General features: G+C 36.5%; 1 protein-coding gene across 2 annotated transcripts in view; it reads left to right on the top strand.

Annotated features, from left to right (window-relative positions):
• The first annotated feature begins 9,039 nt into the window (after positions 1-9,039).
• The window catches only part of LOC120482320 (sickle tail protein homolog), a 49,206-nt gene continuing 40,427 nt past the window's right edge, over positions 9,040-17,818 (top strand). Inside the window, exon 1 of one of the 2 annotated variants that reach the window (XM_089131266.1) lies at positions 9,040-9,387. In XM_089131266.1, the coding sequence (XP_088987392.1) occupies positions 9,207-9,387 (181 nt within the window). In that variant the 5' untranslated portion in view covers positions 9,040-9,206. The remainder of the gene's footprint in view (positions 9,388-17,818) is intronic. The other variant, XM_089131267.1, reaches the window with a different exon arrangement.

The following is a 17,818-nucleotide window of genomic DNA, read 5'->3' as shown; positions in this document are numbered from 1 at the left end:
ATTTGGAATAAATGAATTGATTCATATTGCAAAATGTAGCATTTCTTTTTAGAATGGGGCAGGCCATTTTAGGAAAAGTAGCGATTCTTTTTGAAAAAGTAGTGTAAAATAATGTAGTTGCATTTGTTAGTCTTATTATACATTTATTACAATGTAATTATACATTCATTATACATTTGTTACATTATTATTTTGTCACAATCTTTTTGAAAAAAAAATTAGTTATTTTTGAAAAATTAGTGGGTCTTTGAAAAAGTAGTGATTCATTTTGAAAAAAAGTTGTGTAAAATAATGTAATTATACATTTGTTACAGTCTTATTAAACATTTATTACAATGTAATCATGTTAATTATGTTTTTACATTATTAATAATTTAAAAAAATGTTACATTATTATTTTGTTACATTATTCTTTTTGAAAATAGGCTAGTTATTATTTTTGAAAAAGTAGCAAGTCTTTTTGAAAAAGTTGCTATTCTTTTTGAAAAAGTAACGAGTCGTTTTGAAAAAGTTGTGATTCATTTTAAAAAAGTAGCGAGTCTTTTTTGAAAAAGTAGGGATTCTTTTTAAAAAGGAGGCGATTCTTTTTGAAAAAGTTGCGATTCATTTTAAAAAAGTAGCGAGTCTTTTTTTTTTTAAAAGTAAGGATTCTTTTTTAAATTGTGGTTGATTGTATGTATTGATTTATTTTAAATGTACAAATGTATTATGAATGTAGCTAATTATTTTGAAAAAGAAGCGATTCATTTAGAAAAAGTGGTGATTGTATGTATTTTAAATAAATGTAAAACTGTATTATGAAAGTAGTGATTCATTTTGAAAAAGTAGCAATTCATTTTAAAAGAGTAGCGATTCATTTTTTTTTAAAGTAGCGATTATTTATAAGAAAATTAGCATTTCTTTTTAGCTATTACATTTGAAAATACGTAAAGATTCTTTTTGAAAAGTAGCGATTCATAGCATTTCTTTTTAGGAAAACCAGTGATTCTTTCTGATAAAGTAGCTATTCCCTTTAGGAAAAGTAGCTATTATTGCGATTCTTTTTATAAAAGTAGCATATTGATTTATTTCGTATGGATGTAAGTAACTATTTTTTTTGAAAATACATATAGATTCTTTTTGAAAAGCGATTCATCAAGAAAATTAGCCTTACTTTTATGGAATAGAAGTGATTCTTTTTAAAAGTAGCAATTCATTTTAAGAAAATCAACTTTTCTTTTTAGGAAAAGTAGTAAAAAAGTAGTGATTCTTTTTAGACAAAATAAGGTTTCGATTTAGGAGAAGTAGCGATTCTTTTTGAAAAATTATTCTTTCAGAAAATGATCGATTCATTTCGGATGTAGCTATTTGTTTTGATTAAACAAATCGATTCATTTTGGATGGATGCAGCTATTTGTTTTGAATAAATATATAGCGATTCGTTTTTAAAACAAATCGATTCATTTTGAAAAATGTCGAGATTAATTTCAAATAAATGCGAGTGGATCCCCGGCTTGCTCCACTGGGTTCCCTCGTCCCTCAAGCACCACCCTGGTCAGTCATCCCCCTGCCTGTGCCACGGACTCTGCTGTGCGGTGCTCGGTTCCACCGACTCCACCTCAGTCCTCTTGTACTCTGGTTCCACCTCAGAAGCTCAACACCGCGGCTCTGCCTTCGTCTTCAGTGCCACCGACTTTCATTAGTTCCTGTTGTCCTTTGTTTAGTTTCCAGCCATTTACTTATATGGAGATTCATTAATCATCACAAGTGTTTGTCATTACTTCCCTCATTTGCTTTGTATTTAAGTTGCAGTTTTTTAAGTGTTAAGTTTTCAGTTCACATTCATGTTTGGTTGTGTGTATTCACCTGTGTTATTTGGATTTGCTTCCCTGGTGTTATTAAAGACTTTTAACCTGATCTTCCTCTTCATCGTCTGTTTGCGTGACATGTCCATACCGACTGCATTTTTATCTGAAATAAACCAATAACAACACCATACCACAAAACATCACAGATTAATACTAATTCCACCACAAATTATAGCACAGATGATGCCATCAATGAACTGGATATTGTTAAAAGGATATTTTTAAAATCTGGAGACAAGGGGTTCGGCTAATTAGCATGGTCCAGTCAGCCTCATCTTATTCATCTGTAGCTGTGATTTAGGATGTAATATTGTAAACAGACCTGTAAAATAGGCTGATCCAAAATTGTACAACAACTTTCAAAGTGCTTTAAAATAAACAACTGTTTTTTTGTTGTTGTTTGTTTTGTTTTTCCTGTGTCATATGGTGATATTTGCAATATTATGTTGCCCTACTGTGTGTTTTAAGAGATAGAAAGTTCCAGTAGTGATATTTCTCAGTGAATGCCCACCATCCCTCTGGGATTTTTTAATATTGATAATGCTCTTAGATCAAACTGGGCAAAGAACCTGCTCAAAGAGCTGATATTTGCTAAAATGAATGGCTTTTATACAAAAGCTAATAACAATATTATTAGTATTATGGGTAATATTTTACAAAAAATGAGTCATGTCTTTTCACTGCAACATTTTCACATTCACAACTGCAGATTCTGACTCAAGTTTTGACTGGCACTTGCTGTTATGAGACTGACCATAACTACATTTTTAAAAATTGACAGCTTGTGTCTGACAGAGTCATTGTTTTTCATTGTTGTCCAATGAACTTTGTGAGTCTGACACAAGCCTTTAATGAGAGCTGTTTGTAGGATGTTCTAGCTCTATAGATATGACCTTTCAATGACATAAGTCACCATACAGCTCCATTCATTTGGACTGATTATTTCAGGCTGCAGTGTCTCTCAACTCTGGACAGTTTGGTTAACCATGTGAGTCATTTTCGGTGATTAAATGAATATTGTTTTCAACATTATAGAAATAGTTCTCTCTCCAACCCCCACAGTCTGCTCTTACCGCAGCTGTAATCACAGGTCAGTGGGAGAGAACATCAGACGCATGGATATTCATGCAATCTGAGTTGGAATAGACTTCAAAAGAAGAAATTAGAGTGGGGGAGAGGGACCTAGACTTGGTATTAGGGTCCAGTTAATTTAAAATGGATTTCTTTGGCTGCCTTCAGCACACAAGGCTCAACTCACTGACAGCCCAGCTACAAACCTGCTCATACAGTCACCACTATCTATGAGAAAATCATGTAGCTAAATCTTTTTTGAATGTACAGTGACATACTGCTAATGGATAATGCACATTAACCGTACATCATAACGCTTATTACATAGGCCTACGCACCAAATAACTAGGCTAAATACGCGGACATGAATTATGAGCCTTATGAGCCTCTGAGAAAAAATAAAAAAAATCCTATGACAATGTACATATTAATCAGCCTTATATAAACATGGTAACAGTATTACAGCATTAATCCATTAATTAAAAATACTACTATTAATAATGATGATAATAATGTTGCTTATTTTTTACTTGATTTTTTATAAGCAATTTTTTTTCAATATCATCAATATTTTCAATTAAACAGCATGTAGCCTTCAATGCTTTCATAAATTTACTGTCATAAATAATAAAGTCATTGAATTGAATTTAATATTTTCTTCAAAAGGTTAAATAAATTGGAAAAACAGTTCAAACTGTAGTGCCGAAATTGGTACAGAGAACCGTAAAATTTTAAAGGTATCGGTATCGACTGCTGGAATGTTGGTACCGTGACATCCCTATTGGATACTAAAATGGCATATGGTTTTAGCATTATAATATGGTCTTAAACAGAACTTCAGTCATGTCTTATTACTTTTTGTCTCCATAAGTGGTGTCACAATAAGCAGCTTGAGGAAGGAGTATTCTAAGCAAATCCAGTGTGCACTCTTCCCCTCTTACTCAGGGAAGTAAGAGTGGCCTATTTTTGACCATGACACAGCTACGGCATTTCACCCTGAGAGGAGATAATGAGGGCTCTATTTTATCTTGTCTCTAAGAAGGTGACATTTATATTACTGTGGCTAATGGAGAAGAAACACAGAAAGGACTACAGTGACACCGTCTCCTCCCTGGTGGACTCTTGCACACTTTCACAACATGAAACTAGCTGGACTTTCGCTCATCTTTGGAACACAAATTAAGATATTTTTGATTAAATCTGAGAGCTCACTTCTATATAGGTTTCTTAAGGGATCGAAATTGGGTGGCCCAATTAAGTTATTAAAGACATTCAGCTGTCAGATTTAATAAAAAAAATATCTTAATTTGTGTTCCGGAGATGAACGAAAGTTTTACAGGGTTGCAACAACATGGGTAATTACTGACAGAATTTTCATTTTGGGGTGAACTAACCCTTTAAGTATATTTGTAGCCCATAGTTACTTACTTCCTTTCACCATCAATGTGCCTCCTCCCCCTCCACACACACACACACACAAAAGTACAAAGACCAGTCAAGTGTGTATGTGTGTCTACGTATCCTTTGGCTCATAACAAAGGCAAACTAAATTAAGAGAAGGAAAACTAATTTCCTGATAGCTTACTTAAACAATCAAGGACGGAGAACTGTCCGTTCCCCTTAAACAGAGGAGAGGGAAAGAGGTCAAAGTCACCATGGTACAATGCTTCAGATGTAAAGACAGGAAATAAAATGTTTCGTAATTATGTATGTTTGCCTGAAATTGAAATGATGTTCAATATATGCATGTGGTCAGAAGTCTCTCAACCCCAAATGATTCAATAAATCTGTAATGGCATCATCACAATTTTGAAGTTCAGTGAGGCACATTATGTTTTGCCTAACCCAGTCAGATTCGAAACATTACACACTGAAAAACAGTGCTTTGACCCTTCTCCAAAGCTACCATAGAACCAGTCTTCCTCTACACTGGCGAGAACACACACTGAAAAAAAATAATATGCTTTATCTATAATCAATGAAATTGTGGCAACATATTACAAGCAATATTATTAATTAAATTGTACAAATTAGAATTAATTAGAATATTAATTTGATTAACTATTACTCAATTCTAATTTGTTCAATTTAATAAATAATATTGCTTGTAATCTGTTGCCACAATTTTATTGATTAGATAAAGCATATTCATTTTTACAGTGCAGGTGTGTCAAGATTTAATGGGAATTTTTAAATAAAACTGACCAAAGATCATACAAACAGTTAACGTAAAATATAATAATATTATTGACAGTTAAAGGTTGGCTACGCCATGTAATTTTTTTAGTTAAAAATTAACAATTTAAATAATTAATAAATACATAATCAGTCCTTCTTCCAAAACGAGTTTTTGTCTTACCCTGCTTTTTTGCAGGAAATTGCATACGACCACTCGCCCGTGCATGCCTTGTCATATCCTTGTATGATGTAGGAGTAGCTCAGGTTAGTTGTCACAACGACGATAGAGAAAGGTGGCGTGGGGCAAACTAAATATGATAGCAAAAAGAGAATGGGACGGTCACAGAGCTCATAATAAAATTAAATCAACATTGGCTATTTGGAGAAGGCGAGAACTGGGGGATTTGAAATGTTGTAAAAGTTTTTTTATTGAACCGAAAAAAATCGACATATGTAGCTCTCTAACATTGTAAATTCATTGTAAAAACATTGTAAATGAGTTCATAGTAAATCATTATCTGTTGTGAAGGGTCATTTCATTATGGGTTGTTGGGAACTATCAGCCCGATCTCATGAAAGTTCGTGTCTATGGCACGAATGTCATTTCTCGTGGCATTTATACGCCAAAAACAGTTTTTGCGTGTATTTGGCACGCGATTTTCGCGTACATATGATACGCACTTTTTTGCGTATAATACGCACGAACTCCCCACCCCCCTCCCCCCTAAACCTAACCCAGGGTTTTTTAGTGCGTACCATATACACGAAAAAAACACTTTTGGCGTATAAATGCCACGAGAAATGACACTCGTGGTATAGATACGCATCTTCATGAGACTGTGTTGGAACTATGGTGTTTACCTGAAATAATGTCCTCAGCTAAGCTTGAGATCCTTTTCACCTAATCTGGTTATATCGCTTAAGGCTAGTAGTTTATGAGCAGTGTTTTAATGTTTTATGAGCAGTAGGATCATTTCTCTCTTTTTTTAATTATGAGAAAGAACCATTCATCCACACAGTCATGCAGAACCGAAGCTCAACCAAAATAATGCTCTTCTACAAAATACATAAAACTTTGTTTTTTTAACCAATAGAGGGCCAAAAGTTACAATACGTGTACCTTATATAATAAAATACAATTTAAATAATATATAATTACTACGTTTTACATACTTATATATAAAACATTTTACAGTATGTTAACTTAAATTTTAAATGATTCTACAATTTAGAATACAATGCTTTTTTATATTTTGTTTTATAACAAAGCAACAGCAGAATTAAATGCTTATCTTCGAGCAATTGCGTTGTAGTGTTTTTTCAACAAACTGGTTGAGTGAATGATTGAACAACTCAGTCATAAAGACTTGTTGCCACCTACTGGTGTTACAATGTAACCTGAAAAAATAAAAATAAAGTAAAAATAAAATAAAATAATTTAGCCAAAATGTTTACAGAGAGGTGTTACAGATAAAATGTTTTAAAATAAAAAAAATGCAGTGTGGTCAATGTTTCTGTGAACTCTTCCTAACCCACATGGTAAATAATAAAATCAGACAACATTTTTTCTCTCATGTGACAGCACTTGACAGCTGAGTTTATAGGTAGTCTGTTCAGGCAGAATTGCTGAATGTGTACTTTTGAATAAAATCAGCTCCAGACGCTGTTGACAGGCTGACGAGCACACTGTCATGAGATGAGGAGGATACACATAAAAGTCTTGGATCCTGTGTTCCTACATGTCTGTTAGCTTTCATTCTTTAGACCTCTTTAGGCCTGCTCTCATGTGAACTGAGGGTGTGCTGAAAATAAACACCTATTAAAGCCATTTTATTCCTGTTCTTCAGAGAACCATGTCAGCATGAACTCCCTGGACCATGTGCTTGTGAGATATTTTTGGCACAGATTAGAGCATGGTAACCCATGACAGGCACAAAATATGCCAGAGGGGGCAGGGAGACATGGGCATCACCTAATTGTTGTGACGACAAGATACTTCAGTGCATCTGTAAATTGAGTTTAGCACAGGTGTTATGGCAATCAGAGAGGGGGATGTGGATTGTCTTCTTTTAATCTGAGAAACCAGACACTGTGTGGCTGCAGGCCGTGTTTGATGTGAATTGTCTATGAAATGCTTAAGTTACTTGTTAAAGATTAAAGATTGTTCCTGTAAAGGCCAATTTACACTTCTGCGTCGAGTGTACGCCATAGTGTACGGCATAGGCAACGCCGTCAAGAGCATTTATACTTCTGCGTTCAGGTCTTGGCTGCTCTGCAGTACTGCTCCGAAACGCTAGTTGGCGGCGGAGGGTTTTAATGTTCCACTGCGTTTAGATTCCTCACGGCTAGGTTACTACAAGCAATGGCGACTGAAAGAGAGGGGATCATGTTGGAGTTGGAGCTTATTGAGGTGGAAAAACAGTTAATTTTAGTGAAATTACTAAAACTAAAAGGCAGAAACGAGAGAAGACGTCGGAGGAGATGGTACATGCGGAAATGCGTGAGCCTCTCTGCCTCACACTGCCTCCGAAATTTTCGTCCGTCATAAATTTCGTCTGTCATCGAAATTTTTTGCGTTTTTCGCATCCGTAGCAAGCAGTTTGAATGGTGCTAGAATGATGTTTTGACAATTCAGAGCCACCGAATCACGAATACGAAAAACACATACGAAAATTTCGGACTCAGTGGCCCTGATTTATCATTCTTGCGTAGAAACGGGTGTATATGTTGGCGTAAGATTATGTAAAGAATTGCTTTACAGCAAGAAAGATCTGCTAAAATAAACATCAACCAGAAATAACCCGGCCCCATATACATGCGGTGTTCGAGGCGCATACAATACAGACTGCCAACAGTTCAACAGGGCGCAGCTCTTAAAGGGGCCACACCACATTTCCACTCATTACAGCTTCCATCCTACTGAACAGGTACCGGTATACAGGGGGAGGGGATCAGGCCTTGAGTGCAGAGACATCTCTGCGTGAGTGCTATTTACGACAGTACAAGTACTCCACAGCGACTCTAGGGGTCACAGTTTGACAAAAACTGAAATCCTGCATAGTGCTGCTTTAACATTAATAGGTACCACTGTGCCATTATCGAATAGCATGACAGTTACTCAGTTAATTTTAAAATAATTTTCCCCCCACAGCTCGAGATCCATAGTAACATGATCCAGACTTACGTCAACAAAACATGAGAAAATCATCTTAGATGTGTGGAAAGATGTTATGCAAGTTCAAAATGAGGTGTAAAACAGAATCAGTGTCACATGACCTCCCAAGATTTCACACCAGAAGCATTTTCACAAGTTTACTCAGACTTTTGAAAGCATGACAGACAGACACAGACAGACAAATAGGTTCATTCAACATAGTTTACCTGTGAGCAGTACAACACTCACTAAATGAGGATAAGGTGGGGAGGGAGCTCCTAGCCTATCACAACCATGCACATGGGAGTAAATCTCTCTCCTCTCTATCCCCCCCTCCCCTCCCCCCCCCCCCCCCCCCTCTCTCTCTCTCTCTCTCTCTCTCTGAATGTGACTTAGCTGTGGCTCTGGTCTGCATGCACAGCACTAGGAAAGCAACTGACACACAGTGATCATCTCTGCTGGCTCCCTGGTCAAACCTGCATGGCGATTTAACACAGATATTACATCTGCATTAAGAGCACTGTTTCACCAGCAACTACACAAGTTGATTAGAGCCTGGTGCTTGCCTGGTGCTGGATTATTAGGAGGATCATTTCTCCAAAGCGGGAGAAGTGATTAGACATCAGCATGCTGCGCGTTTCTACATAGCGAGAGAGTGTATACACCTCAGCTCTTCCAATGATCCAGTTTTTCAAGCATTCAGTTGTGTCTTCACTGTGCTGCCTCAAGCTGAGCATATGATGGTCTCGAAGGACTCCTCAACTACTTCAACTGGTTTCACTGTCCAGTATTCGTCACAGAAATCATTAATGTGAACAGAGAACAGCAGCAAAGGAATTAGTTGGATGTCAGGTTATCTGCAAAGTTTGGGCAAAGTGAAGGTGTGTGCAGTTTCAGAGAGAGGGGAGAATTTTGGAAAAATCTCTAACGAGAGTGCTTAAGGAGAACCTAGAGAGATGTCCAAACCTTCACGTCTGGTCAAACCCTCCAAGCAATCCCGAAAGGAACCTCAAGGGAACCGTTCACACATGCTGGTTGTCGGGGAGAGGTTGATGAGGGCTGGCAGTGAGGGCAACCTGGTGAGATCCAGACCAACCCAGAACTCTTCTGCCACCAATCCAGTGGGATTCAATCCAGGTATTACTGCTTCATCTAAATGTTGTTGGCACTATAGCTTGTGATTATATTGATGAAAGGTATTTGTATGTCACACTAGAAAATATTACACATATGACCATGTACACGCATACAGATGATTATATTTTTGCCATTAGTTTAGATTGCCTGTCTGAGGAGCTATTGTCCAGTATTCCTGACTGCAGCACATGAGTGCACTTGTATAGTTTGGTTGATACCCTCTATATGGGGAGATTAAGACAGGGGTTTAACCCTCACTGTTCACTCTGCTGATTAGTTACATTCCTCTCCTCATCATCAAATTCTCCCACATCACTTGATCTCATTGGTGCTATTCAAACCAGCCACTCTCACCTAGACTCACTGAGTTACTCATGTTTTTTAGGAAGTGATTGAATATGTGCAGTATATGAACATGGCTATATTTCTAAAGCTGATTTAAGCATAACAATGAATAAGAATGGTTTATGAGCCAGAAGATTGCATCAATCTATCTCTATGCAATTTCAGAATGATTTTAATGACAATTTATGTTTATTTTATAATCTCAGATATTTTAATAAATTAACAATGACATCTGTGTACGTATGTGCACTGTTGTATCAACATTTGGGCCCAAAAAAGATTTGAGAAAACTATGTGATGTTCAGAGAGAGCAGCAGTAATGAGAAGACCTCTGAGCTGATGTCAGAGCAGTTGACTTGCAAGTTTGACACTTCGGTTAGCCAAAGGTTTTGAAGAACTGTCACCGCTCAGGTCAGTTTAGCAACCACATGGTATCTAATGGGTACAAGGATTGAGATTTTTAATTCAAGTATTATACCAATACCAAAAAAAAAAATAATAATAAAACGGTCTTTGCCCTTGCAAATTAGAAACACTAATTCAAAGTAACTTACCATTCATTATTTAATTCAAATTTTGATCAGTTATTAGCAACAACCTTCCTTGTAATCCAAAGTTCCACAATGACAACACATGTCAAACATGGCCTTTAGTAATTTAGCAGAGTAATTCAGTCCAAACTCAGTCAGTTATGTCGTGCCTTTGGTTGTCAGAATAGGAATGCAAAAAAAGGTCTTCATTTTATAGAATACTGTTGTCAAAAATGTCCTTTGAAGCTAAATGCAGTTGTTCATGTTGCCATTAAATGGACAGACTGGAATGATGAAATCTGCAACAATTACACTTTAAGCATGAATTTGATGTAAGCAATAGATCTACACATAATATTCCAATGCAGTTTTCAGTTTGAGGGCATAATACCCTACAGCTAATACCCTACAGCAACAGCATTAAATAATATTTACATTTATAACATATATTTAAACCAAAAAAGTCAGAATTGTGAGATATAAACTTCCAATAGTGCTACAACCATGACATCAAGGATCATGTGACACTGAAGACTGGAGTAATGATGCTGTAAATTCAGCTTTGATCACAGGAATAAATTACACTTCACTATTCACATAGAAAACCACTGTTTTAAATTGTAATAATATTTCACAATTTAACTGTTTTTTTTTTTGTTTGTTTGTTTGTTTGTTTTTTTGGGTGAGCAGAAGAGACTTCTTTTAAAAACATAAAAAATCTTACCGATCTAAAACTTTTGACTGGTATATACCGGTAGGCTACATATTGTTATTACATATGTTACATGTTTTCAAGTTGATTACAGTTTGATTTTTAGTTGTTGTTACAACTTACAGTATTTATGATTTACTTATTCATGTATAGCGCCTAATTATGTTATCAGACTCCAGTGACTTTCAAATGCCAAAATACCTTTCTTTCACTTCAATGATTTTCACTCACACTGAGGTACGTATAAGATTGAAGGCACAGCCTTAAAACCACTGTCCCCTGCTGTCACCCATTCCCTGTCGGGTCTGTTAAAACAGAGATTTATTCCAGAGACAGCACCAATCCTGCCATGCTGCTGAAGATACATGACATTTCCACAGGCACAGAATCCAACACAGCGTGGACTCTTAAGAGTTCTTTCTACCCTCAGAGGCTCCAAATGTGCTGAAAGAGATTCCTCTGAAAACCCTGCAGCACCAATTTCCCTCATGAGCTACCACCTAATTTTAAAGCCTCTTTTCTTGTGGCTATCTGTGCACTGAACTGCAGTTTATATAGCTCCATGTTTATATAGAATGTATTTTTTCCAATTCAGCTGAACACCAAATTGCATTTTTAGAAAAAGGTTTTTTTTTTAAACTGACCTTGTTTTCCTCAAGATGCCTTCAAAAAGAGCTACCATAGAGGAGCCATGTCCATGTTCATAGATGTCCATTGCATGTTGATTGGTTTCTTCTTTTCACTAAAACCCAGATTTTCAAATCAAATCAAATCATTCAACATGAAGCCTATTAGCATTGGAAAGTCAGATTCAAACTTGTGAATCAGTTTATTATTAATACGGCTCATTCAGACTGTTCATATTTTCAAACCATAGATTCACAAAATGTCACTATATTTATGACATTTGCATAGCATTTGGAGACTACATGGATAACCCCCAAATTACCAGCCCTTAAGTAATATCAAGCTGGATACTTTTTATTTGTAACTGCTTTTAATTAAGATTGCCTTTTTATTGCCTGCTTGGGGAAAAGAATAAGAAATACATCTCAAAACCAAGTGATATAGGCTACATGAGGAGTGGTGAAGAAATCCAAGACTGGAGATCATTTGAGCCCCTATCTGCTAAATTGTGGGATTACATTTTCCTTCTCTGCAACTGTATGGTAAAAATAAGTTTCTCTAGAGTTAATGCTCATCACACCATAAAACCTATAAGAGAGAAACAGGATGTTTACACTACCATTAGAAAACATCACTTTAGCGACTCCAAAATGTGTTTGTTTTATCATCAAAGCTTTAAATGTCACTAAATCATCTTACAAAACTGCTTAGTAGTTATATAACCTCCCTGCATCTGCCTCTGATGCGCTAATGTAATACAGGAATTAGCCAGATCCTCATGTGCCGTTACGTCAGCTTAATCAGCAGGAAGCGATATGGTTTGACATCAGTGTGATCTCACACAGGACGTGTGCATGTCGTGTCCTGTTCCTCTCTGCTGCCCTATCCAACCTCATTTTTGTCCCTGCCATCATCTTAGCTCTGTAGCATGCTCAGTGTTTCCACAGCTTTGGAACAATACATAGATTTTTGAAATTATGAAGCTTATTTTTTTCCCAAAGATTCAATCCCGTGTCAACTTTCACATTCCTGTCATTCAGTGGTATGTTCTGCATGGAAGAACTGCAGAATGCTGGTTAATATACTGGCCACTTCTGTGCAATTTTCTGATAATGATTTAAAATTTAAAGCTGCTGTGAGCATGTGTTCAGTCTAATCTTCAATCGAGTTCAGTTTGTCTGTTTATATAGTTGCTGAGCCCAGGAATATCAGTCTTTACTGTTGAACCACAGATACTTCAAATGGGCCAAGATTCACACTGCAGAATGCTTAGCTTGGCCTCTTCAGACTGAGTTATTAAAGATACACATCCCCCCACAACAAAAATGGGCTATAATGAGACTTAGAGGTGACTGGAGGGAGAAGATGGCAGTAGCTCTTCCTCAAGTGGCACTATCCTTCTTCTCAGATAATTTATTTCCTACTCATTATAGTCAGGAAAGAAGATTCATTTCCGACCATTTGCCAGCAGAGGCTAGCCTGTGTAAAATAGAGCTGATTTAAAAGTTTGTTTTATTTTCAGTTGTTTGACAAGCCACTGACTTTAAACTGCTCATTTCATTTTGTTTATTTTGAAATAGCCTCACATGCGAGTAAAGTCACACTATTTCAGACATTCAATATGTTTCACAAGTATAAGTGTTGTAACCATAGATATCCATAATAAAGGCTTGATGTCGTACGGCGGAGTCTCTGTCGTCATCACCATCGGCCATCTTGTCACATGCAAGCTTTCTGGCGGGCTCTGTGGTATCGAATGTAAGTTGAATGATCATCACGAACACAAATACTCTTATCTCGTTGAACTCTTGACGGATTTACAAACGGTTTAGTTTCTTACAAATGTTAGCCTATTAAGACGGCTATAATTCTGGAATGATTATTTATTTATAAGTAAGCAGTGTCATAACTATCCCTGACCATTATAACAAACCAAACCGTTTAAAAATCAGGAGAAAATTGAGCAAGATATAGTTATTTAAAAAGTACATGCACTATTAAAACACAATGTTACGAGTGAGCAAGCTGCCTGTGTCAGATGGCCGCAGATGGCCGCCAGGTGCGGACGTCGACCTCCACTGGCCAGCAGCGCGGATGAGACATCTAGCCTTTATTATGGATATCAATAGTTTTAACTGGCAAGAGTGGTGTGTGGTTTTGAATGAAGGCAGTTTCCTGGGGTAACACATTAACAAAGGTGAAGGTCATGTTTAATTAAAAAAATAGTGTGGTTCGGTTTTCGCTCTTCACACAATCAGACATGGAATGAGAAGCATTTCCAATAGCATGATTTGATGGTTTTATGGCTATAGCTGGTTTTGCTTTTTTCATGGCATTTTGGGAGTTAGGGAAAGTCATGCCAGTTTAGTAAAAATTACAATGCAAATATATTACAAAATAGATGAAAAGGGAGCCAGCATGAGAAACTTTCAATAAGAAGAGAAACCTGACATTAAAAAGCACTCTAAATGCAAAAATTGACATGGAGCTCAAAACTTACTAACTTTAACTAGAATGTTAAATCTTATGAAAATAATTTCACATAAATTCAAATAAATAAATGAATAAAATTGTTATTATTTTTCAGATTTTTTTCTCGACTTAAAAACTTTAACAAAGCCAAATATCCGATATTTATGATTGATTTAATTTGATCTTCATTTGAGTTGCAGGTACATTTAGCTATAGAACAACTACTAAAAAAAACAAAAAAAAAAACATTTACTCTCCTAATACAGTGCCAGGCAAACCATGCTGGGAACTACAGACCTACCCAGTTAGTTATGTCAACAAAAATTATTTATGTATTCCCAAAAAAAAAAAAAAAAAATGATTCGTGTAGTCCCAACAAAAAATACTACGTTAGTTCAGTTAAGTCAGCTGACTGTAACAAAGAAACTTGAACAAGCAACAATCTTTTTTTTTTAAGTTGACATCTTCTAAACATAAAAACATCCTGACCTGAATCATTATCAGAACCAGCTAAATCTGGTAAGCCACAGAACCGTGAATTAATAAATTAATTTTAGATAAGTAAACCAAACATCTCCTATATGACTTGTTTGTTTGTTGTTCTCAAGATCAATGAAATGCCTACAGCGAAAAATAATATGATTGATATGTAAAATTATACATTTATATCTAATGCTACTGGTATTTTAACCGAAAGCAATACAGTTTGTGATCAAATAGATACATTTCTTCACTAAATAAATAAATAAAATAACATTCGCTGTAATTCAGTGAAGAGTTTTGGTAGTGATAAACTGACTTCAATGTGCATAATGAGCAACTACTACAACTACTTTTATGCCCAGAAAAATCAGTGAGAGGTCTGTACACATGCTTCCAGAACAGTTTATTATGTGCATCCTCATTTGAAGCTTTAACTTTTTTTAAATAGTTTTTTATTGCACAGCAATGAAAACAGAATACGTCATCTTTATGCTTGACTGCAACTGTCCTTTTAGATAACTACAACAGAAGCTGTCAAATCACAGAAGCATCTTGTAGCTGTCATACAAAGACAACACTAAATTTCCCAATCCTTCAACTGCTGCCAAACAAGCCAGATCTAATTGACCAAAAGCCACTGATTTTAACATGCCACACTGTTCCTCTTTACAGCCCTTATCTCGACAATGTTTTGAGTGCTTTTTTCATTTTCTAATATATCTTTGTAACCACCTGAATCAGATGTAAAGTCTTCCTTCTGCTTTAATGCAAGTCTTGTACGATGTAGGTGATTTTAAAAGAATGCTTGTAGCTGTATGCATTGCACTGTAGCCAAAATGTATATATATATAAAGATTTAGATTACATTTGTCACTGGTTAGTCTGCCCAGAAATTTGGTACTGTAGACTGCATAGTCCACAGGATGGGATTTAATCTTGTTTAGGCAGCATTAAAAAAAAGAGATTAGAGTCCCTTATACATGCTCTTTCAACCACCTCGCCATCGCTCCCTGTCAGAAGCTCTACACAGGAGCAAACAGCAGAGGAACGATCCTTCTCAGGACCATAATGAATTTTTCCGACTCTCATCTGTGCTGTTTGTGATGTGTGCTGTACACGCTCACTGAGAGTGTAGTGAACCATTGCAGCATGGCAGTCCAGAGGACCCTGCTCCGGGGCACAAGTGAACTAGATCAATCAGCTTGGCTTTGTCAACCAAGGAAAGCCCTCCACCACCACCATTACATCTGTGTCCCTCCCTGCACTGTGCTGCTTTAAGGTGCCACATCCTTTTGGAAGGCTTTTTTTCTTTTAAATCAAAACACTGACTGAGACAGTTCTTCAAATACATCCTTTATGTCTCCTACAAATGAGTTCATGAGTGACTAAGGGGCGTTTCCTCCGAGGAGGCAAGGGAGGAAGTGTCTCCTCAAAAAAAAAAAAATGGATGAGAAAATAATCGATACAACAAAAATAAAACAACACAAATTTTACAATAATTTTCACAAAGTCACTCGTTTTTATACACTGTCCAACAGCTAATTTAGTTTAAACCCTCAAAGGTGACATTTTTTTTCCTCAAACCACTTCACTATGAGGGGTTGTTAGTTGTTTTGTATAGTAGGCTATATTGTTTTGTTACTAGGGGGCAGCCATCTTGAGCTTCAACGGTCCGTGATGTCACTGGCTACCTTGACAAAGTTAGACAGTGACATCCAGCATATTGGCATATCAAGAGCATAACAGAAGGTCTTATTGCATTGCATTTAAAAATTGTGATCTGTCCAACAAGCGAATACAACACATCCAATGACGAATAACCTGTTTGCAAAATGACTGGCATAAATGTGACCACGGCGGATCCATAGGCCTAAACAAGTTCCACTCACCCTTTGTTTGTTATCGTGATGTTCACCTCCACCGTAGATCCACTTGCTAAATTAATCCGACATCGAGGATGCTATACGCAATATCCATCGACGACACCTGTAAGATATAGTTAGTGTGATTTCTGCCGCTTTCAAACTGTTTATGAGAGCGCGGCGTTTCTTACGAGCATAGGCTACACGCCTAAACGCAATGCACAGCTAGCCAGCTGTCACAGCGCGACCACTAAACTATCTTTATCGTCTTATTACATTTAAATTGTCAAAAACGCAAGGTTCACATAAACAGTTGGTTTTGTCTAAAGTGAATGTAAACATCTAAGAAATCGTGTGTATCTAGATCGCATTAAGCGACAGCAGTCTAAGAATCAGAATACGTTTCATTCGTAGGCTACAGTGAAGAATGCTTTATTATTTCATTTGATGATTCCAATTTCAAGCACAGGCAGGACATACTGTCAAATCAGTACTCTCTCAATATTCGAAGTGCAAACTGAGACCATAGCCGCAAATAAACAGTCCAGAGAGACTGGGAGACGGACTATGAATGACTAATTTGTGTGCAATGCACAAAAGGGAGTTTGTCTTTTACTTTCACTTTCAATCGCACGTAGCCTACTCTGTGTGGAGCAGCGGTGCACAGTGTGCATTCTACAAGATACGACGTTTATCAGACGTTTTCAATAGGCTTGTTTGAGATGCGCCTTGAAATGTAGTCGAGAGGCGGCTGCAGTGAGGGGAGGAGTGAAAAAAGCGCAGCCAAGCCAGACAGATTTCGCTTCTCGCACGTTCTCGCAGTGGATCAGATACCTGTGGGATCAGAGGCGGATGCCCGAGCACGGTGTTGCTAACAAACTGGATGTTGCCTGATGTCAGCTTGTTGTCAAGCGGGATGAATAAATGAAAAGACACATAGTTGCCACATGGGCTACTCGAGGCTAGTTCAAATTTGCAATCAGTATTGGTATCAGTGAGACTGGCCTTTCAAGTATGTATATATATATATATATATATATATATATATATATGAAGAGTTCAGATGCAAAAGCCTATAAGTGCCATTTGAAATTTTGTTCTAGAATGACCATTTTTATGCTTGTGTATTTAAGTTCAGTAATTTCACTTAAATGACAATTAATAGGTAATCTTTATTGCCATTTAAGTGAAATTACTGAACTTAAATATACAAGCTTGATAAAATGATAATTTTAGAAGAAAATTTCAAATGGCACTTAGAGGCTTTTGCATCTGAACTCTCTCTCTCTCTCTCTCTCTCTCTCTCTCTCTCTCTATATATATATATATATATATATATATATATATATACATACATATATATTAAATATAATAAATATTTTAATTTAAATATATACTTT

Source organism: Pimephales promelas, chromosome 5 (genome assembly GCF_988280905.1).
Source record: "Pimephales promelas chromosome 5, fPimPro1.hap1.1, whole genome shotgun sequence".
Taxonomy (NCBI): Eukaryota; Metazoa; Chordata; class Actinopteri; order Cypriniformes; family Leuciscidae; genus Pimephales; species Pimephales promelas.
Note: the sequence above shows the minus strand (reverse complement) of the source record. Positions and strands in the feature narration are given on the sequence as shown.